The sequence below is a fragment of the Haliotis rufescens genome, unplaced genomic scaffold, assembly GCF_023055435.1.
Source record: "Haliotis rufescens isolate VD_foot unplaced genomic scaffold, xgHalRufe1.0.p SCAF_5, whole genome shotgun sequence".
Taxonomy (NCBI): Eukaryota; Metazoa; Mollusca; class Gastropoda; order Lepetellida; family Haliotidae; genus Haliotis; species Haliotis rufescens.
Window position 1 is genome coordinate 43926934 of NW_025964223.1, and position 14855 is coordinate 43941788.

The following is a 14855-nucleotide window of genomic DNA, read 5'->3' on the forward strand; positions in this document are numbered from 1 at the left end:
GCCGTAACTAAAGGACTGTTAGTAGCTCCGTTAAACCCAACTCACTCACTTATATTGCACATCTAACATGGTATTGGTGAAATACTGTCATAGGAAGGGATACTAATGTATATGCTAATGATGTTTATTGCAGTCCGCTGTGACACTGTGTTGATATAGTGCGGCATGTCAGTGATACATTTTTGTAATTTCATCAAAACTTAGTTTTATAAATAGATTTAGTTATTTCGGTACAGGCCCACTTGAAGCAAATATATATGAATGTGCAATAAAGTATTTAGATGAATGAGAACTGTTTTTGTATATATTTCGACAGAATTTGATACAGATACTCATATATAGATATATAGATACACAGTTATATCACAGTAGAGGGTTATCAGTAACAACAATTGCATACATGAGTGGGATAACATGAGTAAGTAATGACAACAGAAGGATAATACTGTCACAACATGATGGACAGGGAACGCACTGTTAATCCTCCTACTTCTGTATATACTCTGTACAACGCTCCTCATTCAGTCTTGCTTGACAACGGTGTAAGGATCTATACCGAAACGTCGCCTTTACAGTATTAAAGAAGTTGTTATCCATAAATTGTGTCTACTTTTTCATCTGTTAACTTCTAAGCAATACCTATTTAACAATATAACAACGGTTTGTAAATAATCGTGTCGCAGGCAATTGCAGTATCCATGTGACCGTGTTACAATCAAACTCATGATCAGTCATCAGATAGCGCGAGATACTGGGTCCTATTCTTCCCTGCAATGCCAGGGGATAAAGTGGAGTTATTTTGTGTTATGTTATGTTACGACATATACAAGTCCTGGATTCGCCTCCAAGATCAGGTGGGCGGTCGGGTAGCCTGTTGTTAAAGCGTTCGCTCGTCACGCCGAAGACCCGGGTTCGATTCCCGACATGGGTACATTGTGTGAAGCCCATTTCTGGTGTCCCCCGCCGTTATATTGCTGGAATATTGCTAAAAGCGGCGTAAAAGCATACTCACTCACTCACTCTGAGATCAGGTACGGGAGTTTAGGTGAGGTAAGTTGAGATGGTTCGAGATTATTGCACTTTCAGTCAAGTCCCGTTAATCCGACATCGGTGGTTGCATATGATTATGTCGGATTAACGAGTATGTCGGATAAACGAAATTTAGTAGAAATTGAGAACTTGTATCTGATTTTAATAAGATTGAGGTAATCTAAGCATGTGAATTATCCTGTTTTCTTTATTTAAAGCATTAATTGTTTATTGTTAAGCAGGTTTATCTCTGCAGCCGTTGTAATATGCAGCTACCAGCCGACTCGTCTCGCATCATACCACTGACCTCCCGTCCTCCAGGCAGACTCTCTATCCACAATATCACAGAGGCGGTCCGCTAAGTAAAGAATGATAACCCTATTGTCTCTGAACCCTACTCCCTATTGCGAATAATATAAATGCCATACCATAAATACCAGTTCACCCTGTTAGCCTATCAAAACAGATAGTTCCCACTTTGCCCAGTGCTTATTTCAGCAGACACATCAAGTTCGTAAAATGGACCCGTGAAGATTCCGGGGTAGAATAGGTCTTCAGCAACCCAGGCTTGCCGTAAAAGGTGACTATGCTTGTCGTAAAAGGCGACTAACGGGATCGGGTGGTCAGGCTCGCTGACTTGGTTGATGCATGTCAGCGAACCCAATTGCGTGGTTCGATGCTCATGACATTAATCACTGGATTGTCTGGTCCAGACTCGATTATTTACAGACCGCCGTCATATAGCTGGAATATTGCCGAGTGCGGCATTAAACAACAAACCAACCAACCAACCAACATAAATGGTAATAAAATAATGATGTGTGACACATGCGATATAAAATCCACACCAGCAGGTGGATCCTGCGCGTGGCATCGGAAGCGGCCGTAAAATTATTTGAACCTCGTAGCAGATGTTTATACGAGCTTAAAGTATGTGAACCATCAGTGATTACAGCACAAGGCATTTACTGATTGAAATCTTGACCTCTAATAGCCTGGTGATCCTGGGGTATCATGCAGGAAGCCGAAGTACTGTAAGTCCCCATGATCCCCAGCCAGGTGACCTAGCTTTGGTTGCTGGTGGCCTATAGCCCGTGTTTTAAAACTGTATACATTATATTGTTGTGCTCAAATCTGTTTCATAAATTGTTTTTAAATATAGTATGCTCAAATATGTTTCACAACTTGTTTTTAAATAAAACTTTGCATAATTAGCTTAATTGTAAGTAGATTAACTTGGTCTCGTCGCTATATGGCTGAAATAATGCCGATGCGACGTTAAATTTTAACTCACTCACTCATAGCCTGGTGATATAATAGAGTGAGCGAGGTAGATGGGCGCCGCTTTGAACAGAATTATGGTTATGTATCGGCGTGTCAGAAAACGTGCGAGGAAAACCCAAAGTGTTGCATGTCCTCAAATATGGCGGCATCCACCAGCAATATGGTCCTGACGGAACAAGGATCATAAATAGGGTTCGAACCGACAACGACCAGATCATTTAATCGAATACGTATATTTGAATAATTAATGTAGCATCCTTTCTAAAAAAATATCATGTTTAAGTATAATACTGTTAGTATGCAGGGATCTGTGTGGTGCAAACAGGCTCATCATACTGGGTCTAATGTAAATTGTATGGTCTTAACACATTTGAAGTAAAGACTGAAGGAGCGAGAACCATAGTAACGACAACGCATGTACAGCTATATGTCAAGAGCATAGAGATCTGGTTTTGTATTTTTAAACCGGTTTAACAATCGCAACGAACACAAGAAGATCCTGGTTAAAATTCATCTTCAGCAACCCGTGGATCGTGTGGTCTGGCTCGCTGACTTGGTTGATGCATGTCACCGTATCCCTACTGTGTAGCTCGATGCTCACGGTGTCAACCAGTGGATTGCCTGGACTCGATTATTTACAGACTGCCGATATATAGCTGGAATATTGCTGAGTGCGGCGTTAAATATCAAACAAAAAGCAAACAAATACTCGCACCGACGTCCATGTAACACAACCACTTCAATGTACAGCGACACCTTACGGTTTACGGGGGGCAGGGAAACGGAAGAAGGATATCCATATGCGAGGTCATAGGAAAACTCCTCATGTCACTGTGCATTCAAATTGGTAGCCGATAGTGTTCCTGCAGTGTTAGTATTTCAGCATTGATATTCATGACCAGAACATACATCTGCCCTTCCTGGTTGCACCTGCATAGAAGTCGCCCCTTTTATCGTCTGTAGGGTCAGCGTACCCGCATTTGTACTACATAATACTGGTAATAAACACAAGGCGAAAAAACCAATTCCATAAACATAAGAAATATAATCCCAAGGTAGAGTCTCGTTTACAATTACGACCACATGTGTTCATGTTTCATAGTAATGATACCTGGTGTTCACGAAAAGCCCCACCGGTTGCACCCCTCATATGATATAAGTGAAGGGAGATTTATTGAGTTTAAAATGTTTCAGTTTCATCGGACATTGTCAGCTTAACATGGGACGAAAGGTCGTTGATGTTTCTCTCTTCAGTGAAACCCACAAGCATGTTCCTGAACAAGCAAGTTGAAATTTCGGGACGAATCTTGGACTTGATAAGTGGGCCAAGGCAGTTAAAATCGCGCACGCACACACACACACACACAAACACACGCACACACACACACACACGCGCACGCACGCACGCACGCACGTACGCACAGGCACACGCACACGCACACACACACGCTTATTAGTTAATGCATTGTATCGTAATAGTCTTGCATCGCATCCTAGTCTAAAAATGATGCTTTATCTTGTGAGAGGGGGGCCAGTGTAGGACGCACGTAGAATCAGCCATACGGAACATAAAAGGGTGCAGATAGGGTTATCTTGACATACGGCACATGTACTCCAGTACCCGTTTTTCAACTGTTATCAAGGCCTCTAAAACATTACACTGTGTTCAGTGGGCAATAACCCTGAAAATGGCTTCCCGTTCGATTTACTACGAAAGATACAGTCTGGCATAACGAGGCTTCACTGTACATGATTGTGGGATTTCAGACTGTACACAAAGGCCAGACTGGTCATCATGCAAAGAGTTGTTAAACCCACTGAGGCATATACACGAGACGGGTATCGAGTATCACAGAACCATCTACGTCCTGGTTGTAGGTGAATATCACCCTGAGTATTTCACCCCAGAGAAGTACATCTAAATTAAGTTTATCATGGACGTCTTGTTGACTCTCGTTTTCCTCTCACTGCCGTCAGTAAGCTCAGGTAAGAATTCACGGGTATGTTACCTAATATAATGTGTAATGGGAGCTCAGTCAAGCATTACGATTTAAGTATCTATGAGACACATTAGCCATTGTGTTTGACATCAGTATTTGTTCCCCAACCGGTTAGAAATAATCAAGTTCATAAAATAGTAAACCTTCACCGTTGTATTGTTTACGTCATCCGAAGCAGTATTCGAAATAGACATCGGTCCGTAGGATTTGTCCTCGGGATGAGAGTTTCAAATTTCACTTTATTTTAAGCTGTAAACATCGTAAATAAATCATAACACTGAGATTGCTTGGTGAAACAGGGTCCAGCTTCAAAGTACGAGGGGCGGTCGGGTAGTCTAGTAGTTAAAGCGTTCGCTCGTCACGCCGAAGACCCGGTTTCGGTTCCCGACATGCGTACAATGTGTGAAGCTCATTTCTGGTGTCCCCCGCCGTGGTATTGCTGGACTATTGCTAAAAGCTGCGTAAAACCATACTCACTCACTGAAAGTACTTTCAACACCACAGGCTGTTGTACCGGCCGCACCGTAGCCACGTCAAAATAATATGTTGTTTCATAAACCTACCTGTCATATCATTTATTTAAATCTATCACTTTTCACAATGTCTGCAAATATGTACTTCATTTCAATTTACCATATTTTATCAATAGATTTAAAATTATGAATTATTTCCCGCAATGTTATTGAAAATGAAAATCTGGGACACATGCTTCGACAACGGGTCCAAATCAAACATGTCAAAGAGCAAACCAAGGACGTTTCAAGCAAATCGTAAATAAATTAAGTGGTCAAATCGCCAGTACACAAAGTCAGCGATCTAACCCACTCAGCCGGACTTTCATTTTGTGGAAGCCTCGGTGGCTGAGTAGGTTAGATCGCTGACTTTGAGTGCTGGCGATAAGTTAGTTCCTCACTCTGGCAGTGTGGATTCGAATCTCGGATGCATGAGACTCAACCCCAAAAACAATATCATTAAAATCAGACCTCAGTTCTCGCTACCGCAAAACAAAGATCTGAGGACATCCCATTAGGGGTCACGTCAGAACGACCTTTCATCCGACCAATCAGAGCATCACTTACCAGATTATGAAAGTGACAGTCGGAATGGGATTTCTAATCATGCAACCTCGAAAACTTTAACTGCCAAAGAAAGTTACAGGTTTAACGCCTGAATTCATACAATCTAGACCATCTATTAGCCACACAGAATGTTCTTTTGTTCAGGTTTCAAATTTGTAATCGAGAATTTGTCAAAATATGTTTCGAAACGTAGTCGCCAATTTGAAATTAGTGCCGTAAAGCATGAGAAAGCTGCCTTCTGATTGGTCATTCCATTGGTCGGTCAAAGTTCGCTCAAGGTCGGTCTGACGTGACCCGTAATGGGATGTCCTCAGATCTTTGTTTAGCTGTAGCAAGAACTAAGATCTGATTTTAATGAGATTGCCCTAAAAAGTACGAGAATCTGTACTTTACTGTCATCCTAAAGATAACATGTGTTACCTCTAAGTAACACTTTCCACCTTTTCGTGAGATCGTGTAATATAAGTCAAATGACATGTCTGCATTTGTCGCCTCGGTTTTCGGCTCGAACACGATGTTTATTGCCAAAATACATGCTTGAGAAATCTTTGTCTTTCGTCTAAATCTTAAAAGTAAATCTGAATACGAAAATACCAATTGCGAGGTTACTGTAATATTACTGATGTTCTTACGATACCAAACATCGAACGAATCTTCGCACATGTTATTTATACAAAGCTTCGAAAACGTTGGTATTTAAAGGGTATTTGTCATGCCACTGAGCGGAAGGCCACTCTAATCGGGACATATGTGATGATAGATCGTACTTAAACTTCGTTTTTTATCATTTTCTGATTACTTTAACAATGAAAATAAAAAAGAAAGAAGTCAGTGGATAGCTCTATTATGAAATGTTAATGTTGCCGAAAATCGCCATAATTTTGGCTTCCTTGGTGCTTAACCTCGACGATATGTATGCGTCAGCTTAATTATTTCATTAAAAACGAACTTAATTTATTCAATAATGTATTAATGAAATAATGTGATAAACATAACTGTCATATTTATAAACAGTCGGATTTGACCTTTCACATGGTGTTTGCCATGAAGTAGCAAAGGTGTTTTACAAGCTGATAATTTCCTTCATAACTGTAGGCTTCATCTATCACCACTGAGTCTCTGGGAAGTCGGTGTGATCGCAGTAAAAGCTTCTGATCTGGTTGACTGGCAGTGTTTTGTAGTTTAATATGCAAGAGAATGTCTGTCTTGTCCACTAAAATGTTTGGGCCTACAGGTTTTGAAATGTGCTGGCCCTTAAGGCTCTCATTTTACTCGACGTGTAGACGTCATTTGACAATTGGTCGTGATCAGTGCATTTTTCAGAGGCTCAAAAGAATTAAGAAATAATGGGTAATTAAGAAATGATTGCATTCGTATGTGCGTCATACTGATTTTACGAAACTCTTGTAAGACTTGGTGTGTTACCCTCGACTCGCTCGGGAAATACAAGAGCTCTGACACTCACGCTCGTATGATAATCTCTATGTAATTATTTTCTACTGATGCCACCTAGACATTAGGTTATCTATCTATGTGTGATCTGTCTATAAACATGTGAGTAGATGTCCGAGTTGCCCATAAAGACCCCGGATAGTTTGCACATTTTATTTGTTGAACGAGTTCATTGCAGTACCCATGTTAAGTATACTATACCATTTAAGAATCCTTCTTGTTGTTTTGTCGGGGAATACAATATTCATGTACCCTACCGCCGAGTCCGAAACATTCATCTGTTCGAGACTATTGCGGTTCTTACATTATTAGAAGTACCACACCACACGATGAACATTCACTTACCAAATGATGTAATATTCCGTCATATATTCTGGTATATATTTCTTTTATTTTTTCCGGTTACGTGGTATATATATATTGTGGCAACATGCTTTGATTAAGGGCAGACACTGCGTAATAAGGACGATCATTTCTACTATAACCATGGTAGAACACTATAGCGATCACCTGATTATGTGTTCAAGAAAGAGGTTAGCTAAATGGCTGAGATCTTGCATTTAATGTACCTCACTGACTTACATCACCGAAGTTACATAGTAATAGCAATAGAATCAGATGTTTTACTGGATACGATACCTTGCTCTGTGTACATCTGAGATAGCAGGTCGCGAGAGGTGAACTTTCAGAGCAGTCAATCAGCGTCGAGGCTTTCACATTCTTGATATCAATGACAAAAGCATTCAGACAAGCATACCTGGTTTCGAAAACGAATATAATAGAGGAGTTCCGACTGCAGAAACGGTAACTCCGTGATATTACCTTCTTGTAGATAACATCCTGTCCTTTCTGAGCACCATGACATCTTGACCCAGAAGGGTGCTATCGACGGTACGTTTGTTTTCTGTGGTGGTTTTATTTGGGGAGAACAAAATTTCCAAATCGAGGTGGTAAAGAAAATACGTCTTAGAAAGTTTACATGTGACTGACTTCAGAACTCTCGATTCCTTCATGTTCATTGGACCTCAACGGCGATGTGGGGCGGTCGGATAGCCTAGTGGTTAAAGCGTTCGCTCGTCACGCCGAAGACCCGGTTTCGATTCCCGACATGGGTACAATGTGTGAAGCTCATTTCTGGTGTCCCCCGCCGTGATATTGCTGGACTATTGCTAAAGGCGGTGTAAAACCCCACTCACTCACCCACTCACTCAATGGCGATGTATCGAAGCATAAAAATATTGACTACAGTCAGATTGATAAACATTAAACAAATTGTGTGTGGCTACGGGATGGTTATTGTCGTATATCAAATTATTTAAGACACCGTTAATCATCTAACAACTGAATCGTTTTATGATATAAGCATATTTAGAACCTGTGACATATTAATAGTATGTGGTTTTGTAAGTACATTTGTAAATGAAGCGGCATGTGACAATAATACAAAATACATGTCTGTGTTTCTGCTGTTTGTGTAATTGAAGTACTGTAACTGCAGGGTGTGGCAATTAAATCACAACGGTTAATTTATTGTCAAGGTCTACAGACCTGCTCCTCTGGGACTGAGACCAGTTCTAACCAAATCATACTGGACGTGTCTACAACACAGATCAACAGATTGGGAGGCGTGTGTTCCTGTAGACTGACTGTGTCACAGATCAACACTGGGGCAGAGACAGATGTGGAGATGTTCCCTAATGGCTGGACACAGGGGTGCGATACATACATGACTATACCGAAGTGGAGCACGGGGACACAGTGTACAAATGGCGTTGTTCAAATTCCACCTGCACAGTCTCACACCGTCACGACTGATGATGAAGTACGGATACTGGTGGTGGCTTTACTTCCTGGAACCAGAGGATTGTCAGGACAGCTGCAGTTTAAACTTAAGTCATCATTAGGTGAGAGTAATAAAGGGATAATATTTAGAGGGTTAAAAAGCAATCGAAATTATAAGGTTGTTTTGCCATCAAAGAGGCATGTGTAATGTTCATTTTGACATTGTATGTATGTATTCTCTATTAGAACAGGAACCTCAGGGACCTATGCTAATCGTAAGAGTCAACCAAATCGATCAGGTGGTCAGACGCGGTGACTTGATGAATGGTGTGTCCTTGCACCCTGATCATGACTCATCTTGTATTGTCGCTTACAATATCGGTCACTGTATTATCTGGTACAGATTCAATTATATTAAATGCCGCTGGAATATTGCTGAGTGCCGAGTTAAACAACAAACAAATACACCTTTGTCACAATTCCCAAATTACTGATCCTCCCATTTGAGATGAAGAAAGTATTATATAATATTTGTTCAATGATCATCTCTTACTTTAGTACGTCCATTGAGCAACGCCTTACGAATAGATGTGATCCATTTGGCCCTCGCATTTCGCAACCTCTCGTGTCATTTTTGACAAATTTGAAGGCCGAATGGTGGTTCTATTGTGGACATCTTAGAACAAGCGGAGACATCTAAATATTCAGTCAACTTGTTGATTTTACAATAAGATTTACTGTAGATCATAGTACTGAAAACTCGCATACATTTCAACAGACTTGCTAAACATTGAGTGTTTTGAGCCAAACACTAACAGTTCCCAAACTGCAACTTCTTCAACAACATCACCTGCTGGATCAACTGACGGGACATGGTCTACTACACCTACGGCAACTGAGATCCCCAAGACAACAGGTCAACCGAGCATCATTTACTTTCCAGGTACAAGTTCCTATAAATGTTTATTTCCCATATGGCTCAAAGATGGACAATCAAAATCCACAGTAATGATTTCACGAGCCCATCTGATTTACTGGTTGACTATAAACTCTCTTACGTTTGACGGTATGTGGATACTTGATCCTTGCCACCTCGGTTATTCTGTAAAAGACACTGATTCGTTCCTACAGATACACCCATGGTTAAAAGAGATGTGTATGTTTCATGCTCATTTGACAACATCCGTGTTGTATATCATGCATGCAATGTTCCTTTGATATGCCAATATTCTCCTGTAATCGATACACAGGTTATTAAAAACGTTTATCAACTCAATGATAAAATACATTCATGTACTGGTGAACAGTATTATCGATTGCTCCTTTAAAACGTCATTTAGGGAATGTTTTCTGGATGATGTTTGGTCCAGGTAATGACTCCTCAATAGTTCAGTTACATTGAAGTGTGTTATCGTTATGTGAGAGAAAGCCTAAAGTGACGCTGGTCGTAGGTTGTTCGTGTCAGGTGAAGCAAACAAACTTAACTATCTTATTTACACACCATGGATCCTGTCCGAACCATATCTGTTTGATCATATAACACTTTGGAGCAGTCATGGATCCTGGTGGATACTGAGTCACCTGATAGATTTATCCCGTATGTCCATCTTGTAAGGTGTTATAATGTTGGTGATTGTGATGACATTATGTGTTTTATTGCAGTTGGTATCCTTGCCGCTGGACTTGCTACAGTAGCTGTGCTAGTCGTCATGGCTTGTGGAACATACGTCGCCATATCAAGGTTCATATGTTTAAGACAACCAACTAAACGTCATCTTCAAACGTTATCTTGTCAACACAAATGTAGACGACTAAATAGAACATGCAGCTTAACTTGACGAGTATGTGTAACGGTTGGTATCAGTGGAAAATGTTGGTGTAATAAACAAGATGAATTATGGTGTTGTGTTACAGACGAAGACGCCGGACATCCCACCGTCAGAAGCCTGCAGCTAACGACATTCCGATCTCTGTTGTCCATCCCACCTACTCAGGGCTCACGTCCAGAACAGAGGAGCCAAACAGCATCTATGACACAATAGACAATCCATATACCAGTGTGCCATAGACAGACACAGTAATTTGTTTTGTGTCTTGTGACACTGGACTCTGAAGTTTGTTCCCCTGGTTAACACAATAACTGACCTTTAATTGGATACATCTGGCATCTTTCTCACACCATGCTGTGTAAACTCAGTCCTACTCCCTACTTCATCTCGTGTGACCAAAGGGCCATTTACACCTGTCCGTATTTTTTCCCGTCGATCCGTATCCGCAAAAATCGGTTTTGTAGAAAATACACTGGGGCATCATCACGTATCAACTTAATCTTTGTCAGTGGTGTTTTAACTGAAACCTTGCTTGTTGTCATCATTAAGCCCATTAACAACACCAAAGGCGATCCTGGGGACCCAGGTACCCAGGGGTATATTAATTATAAGTTTCTTGGGTAAAGTTTTCACCTCCATTTTGAATAGCCGACTCCAAGCCTACTCTTACCATTTTGGGCTAATTGGCAAAGCCCAAGCCGGGTTCAGGAAAAAAACTTTTCAACAACTGATAACATAATTTAATCTTAAAACCACTCGTCGAGGTATACTCAAACCATAATAAGAGGCTGTATTGTGTTTTTATTGATTTTTGTAAGGCCTTCGATACGGTTTGGTATTATGACCTTTGGTACAAAATGATTCAAAGTAATATGTATATATAGGCGAGGGAATCACTCAAGCTATAAAAACTATATCATACCAATACTCGTCATCATCATTTGAAGCACTGATGGTCCAGTTCTGCAGATTGTGTTTATATTTTAGCGCTGATAGTTTGAGAAGTTGAAATGATCTCATTATGTTGTGAAAATGCGGAAAAGACCAAATGAAAATAAACAACGAACATGCTCCAAAACATTTAATTAACAGCAATTAAGTAATCACCTTTATTATATCAATGTTTGTATAAACTGGTATCCAACTAGGGTCGCAACTTCGCAAGACAAAATCACTGAGTAACGATACCTCATAACATCACATACGGAGATGAAAGTATCTTCTACATAGATGTAAATATCATCTACGTAGTTGTAATTATCAGCTATGTCGATGTAAATATCATCTGAGATGATAAAAGTTTTTTGGACCGTGTCACTTATACGCTTCCATATGATGACGTCAGGCAGGGAAACAACAAGTATCATGTTTTGACGTCTGTTGGTATAACGCGCCTGAGGATCGAACCACTGACCTTCCGCTCTCTGGGCAGACGCTATCCACGACATCACGGAGGCAGTCCGTTAAATAGGTAAAGGAAGAGAAGCCTATTGTCTCTAAACCCGACTCCCTATTGCGAATAATATAAATCTCTTACCATCGATACTCGCACTTTCTGTTCACCCGATTATCCTATCAAAACCGACAGTACCTACTTCCCCAGGTACTTATCTCAGTAGACACATACAAATCATTATACAAATGGTCATAAGATAATAATATGCTGTCCAAGTGACAGATGCGATATAAAATTATCCTGAGCGTGGTTTTGGAAGCGATAGTAAAATGATTTGTAACTCGCAACAGAGTGATTACAGGTGAACACTAGGCATTTTACTTATTGAATATTTGACCTTTCATAGTCTGGTGATATATAAGTGTGAGTAAGTTAGGTTGGCGCCGCTTTGAACCGCACTTTATGGTAATGTATCGGCGCGTTAGAAAACGTGCGAGGAAAACCCACCTTGATGCCGGTCCTCAAATATGGCGAAACCTACGTTCTGTATGGTTCTGAAGGAACAAAGATCATGAATAGGGTTCTGAGATTCGAACCCACAACTAGCGCATCAAAAGTCGAACACGTTTATTTGAATAATTAATGGAGCATCCTTCCTCAAATAGATAACATGTTAAAGTATAATACTGTTTGTAAAAAGAGAGTTTTAAAGGGAACTCTGCTGAAACTCCTATGTGCCTGATTGTCGACCTTGTCTGCGTTGAGGGGCGTGCCTTTATTCCCACCTTGGTAATCATAAACCGAAAGGTAAAAAGATAATGTACACACATGAAAGAGATGCAGACGGGCGTACCTAGGTACACACGATGCACCGATATGTACACACGCCACTGGGTGTGGTGCAGTGCATGTGTGTCGGCAACACTGGCCGGACCAGCTCCCTTTAGTTACACAGCAGACTCATTAGCATCTCAATGTTGTAACAGCATGGGGTAGAGTTTGTTCTTCATTCAACGAAAACACTTTGGCTTCCAAACGATGATGAATCTATTGTTGAAAACGACGACCTGTGTGGTGCAAACAGGCTCATCATACTGGGTCTAAAGTACATTGTATGGTCCTAACACATTTGAAGTAAAGACTGGAGGAGCGAGAACACCATGCATCGCCATGGTAACGTCAACGCATGTACGATCCGCGTTATAATTGATCGGTCCATGCTTGTCGAAAGACTAACGGGATCGGGTGGTCAGACTCGTTTACTTGGTTGATGCATGTCATCGTATCCTAAATGCCTAACTCGATGCCCATGGTGTCAATCACTGGATTGTCTGGTCAGGACTACAATATTATAGACCGCCGTCATATAGCTAGAATATGCGGCGTAAAATATCAAACTAACAAGCATAGAAATAATAGCATCGACGTCCATTAGACACAACCACTTCAATGTACAGCAACACTTTACGGTTTACGGATGACAGGGAAACGGATGAGGGATATCCATATACGAGGTCATGGGAAAACTTTCAATGCATGTCACTCTGCATTCAAATTGGTAACCGATAGTGTTTGTGTAGTGTTAAGATTTCAGCATGAATATTCATGATCAGAACCTACAACTGCTCTTCCTGGTTGCAACTGAATAGAGGTAGATCCTTTCATCGCCTGTAAGGTGAGTGTATCCGTATTCGCACTCCGTGATAATGATAGTTAATAAAACCCCTTCCATAATCATAAGAATCTCCGCCAAAGGAGTCCAGTTTACAATTACGACCACATAAACATGTGTTCATGAATCATAGTGATGATACCTGGTGGTCACGAAAAGCCCCATCGGTTGCACTCGTCACGTAGTGAAAGGAGATTTGGTGAGTTCTGAACAATGTTTCAGTTTTATCGGACTGCGTCAGTTTCATGTGGAAGGAAAGGCCGTTGATGTGTCAGTCTTCAGCAAAACCTACAAGTCACGGGTGTGTTCCTGAACATGCCCCTAACAGTGGATCGTTATCACATAAACAGAGACAAATCATTATATCATGACATGTTGTACATGATTGTGTCGTCGTATTGGTCAACGTCTGTGGATATCCGTGACCACTCTGGGGACTCTATCATTTTACAGCATTAAAGGAGTTGCTATCAATAAAACTGTGTCTACCTTGTCATCCATCAACTTCTAAGTAATGCCTATCAAACAATTTATTTTCTGAGGATACATAATCTTAAGCTCCATATTTGTTTAAAATTTATCTCATAGTTAATCAATAGTTTTCAAACCAACAAACAAATAGTTCTCTTTTGGGAATACAGTCAGTGTGTCTATATGCTACCAAGACGCACATTCCATAAATACGTCACATCCTAGTTGTAGCTGCGTGGAAGATGTCTATCATGATCATGTAAAGGACATTTGTCTGGTTTGATGGCTCGTACCGATGAATCGGACTATTTACACGTATTTAGATAAAACAAGCAGCAGAACAAAGTTACACAATGATACACATGCTGATAATAAACAACTCATATTAAGATGAGGTTATTTAAGGACTGTAAAGTGTGTTTTTTATTTCCGTTGATAGGATATTGTTTATCTACGTTAACGTGTAACTAAATTTCGGCACGTGTGTTTTGCACAGTGTTTGGTATGAATGACAGATATACATGTGCGCATGGTGTTTTCTTGGTTGTTATTTATATCAAATACTTTGGGTGTTTCACATGAAGACCTTTATGCAGTAACATTCATACGTAATAACATACTCGTCGACACGCAGCTTTTCTGAAACTAGTCTGTCGGCTTTCTATCTGGGATCCCCGCCGAGAACTGAGGCAATGTAGTGTGTTAATACTGGTCTCCTATTTAAACACGGTGCACATCTACTACTTTACTTATATTAATATACTAATATACTCACAACATGATTGTTTTAAATAGGAGGTCCCGAAAGGCTGTTGAATACACACAAGGAGGAATATTCATCTGAAGAAATACTGACGATAA

The 14855-nt window shown here is 40.5% G+C and overlaps 1 protein-coding gene across 1 annotated transcript; it reads left to right on the plus strand.

The window, feature by feature from the left end:
- The first annotated feature begins 3892 nt into the window (after positions 1-3892).
- Positions 3893-11380, plus strand: LOC124140016. The gene is made up of 5 exons (XM_046507350.2): positions 3893-4299; positions 8383-8748; positions 9405-9569; positions 10289-10367; positions 10541-11380. Exons 1-5 carry the CDS (start codon positions 4248-4250, stop codon positions 10692-10694), a joined length of 816 nt encoding a protein of 271 aa, XP_046363306.2. The 5' UTR covers positions 3893-4247; the 3' UTR covers positions 10695-11380.
- The last annotated feature ends 3475 nt before the right edge of the window (positions 11381-14855 follow it).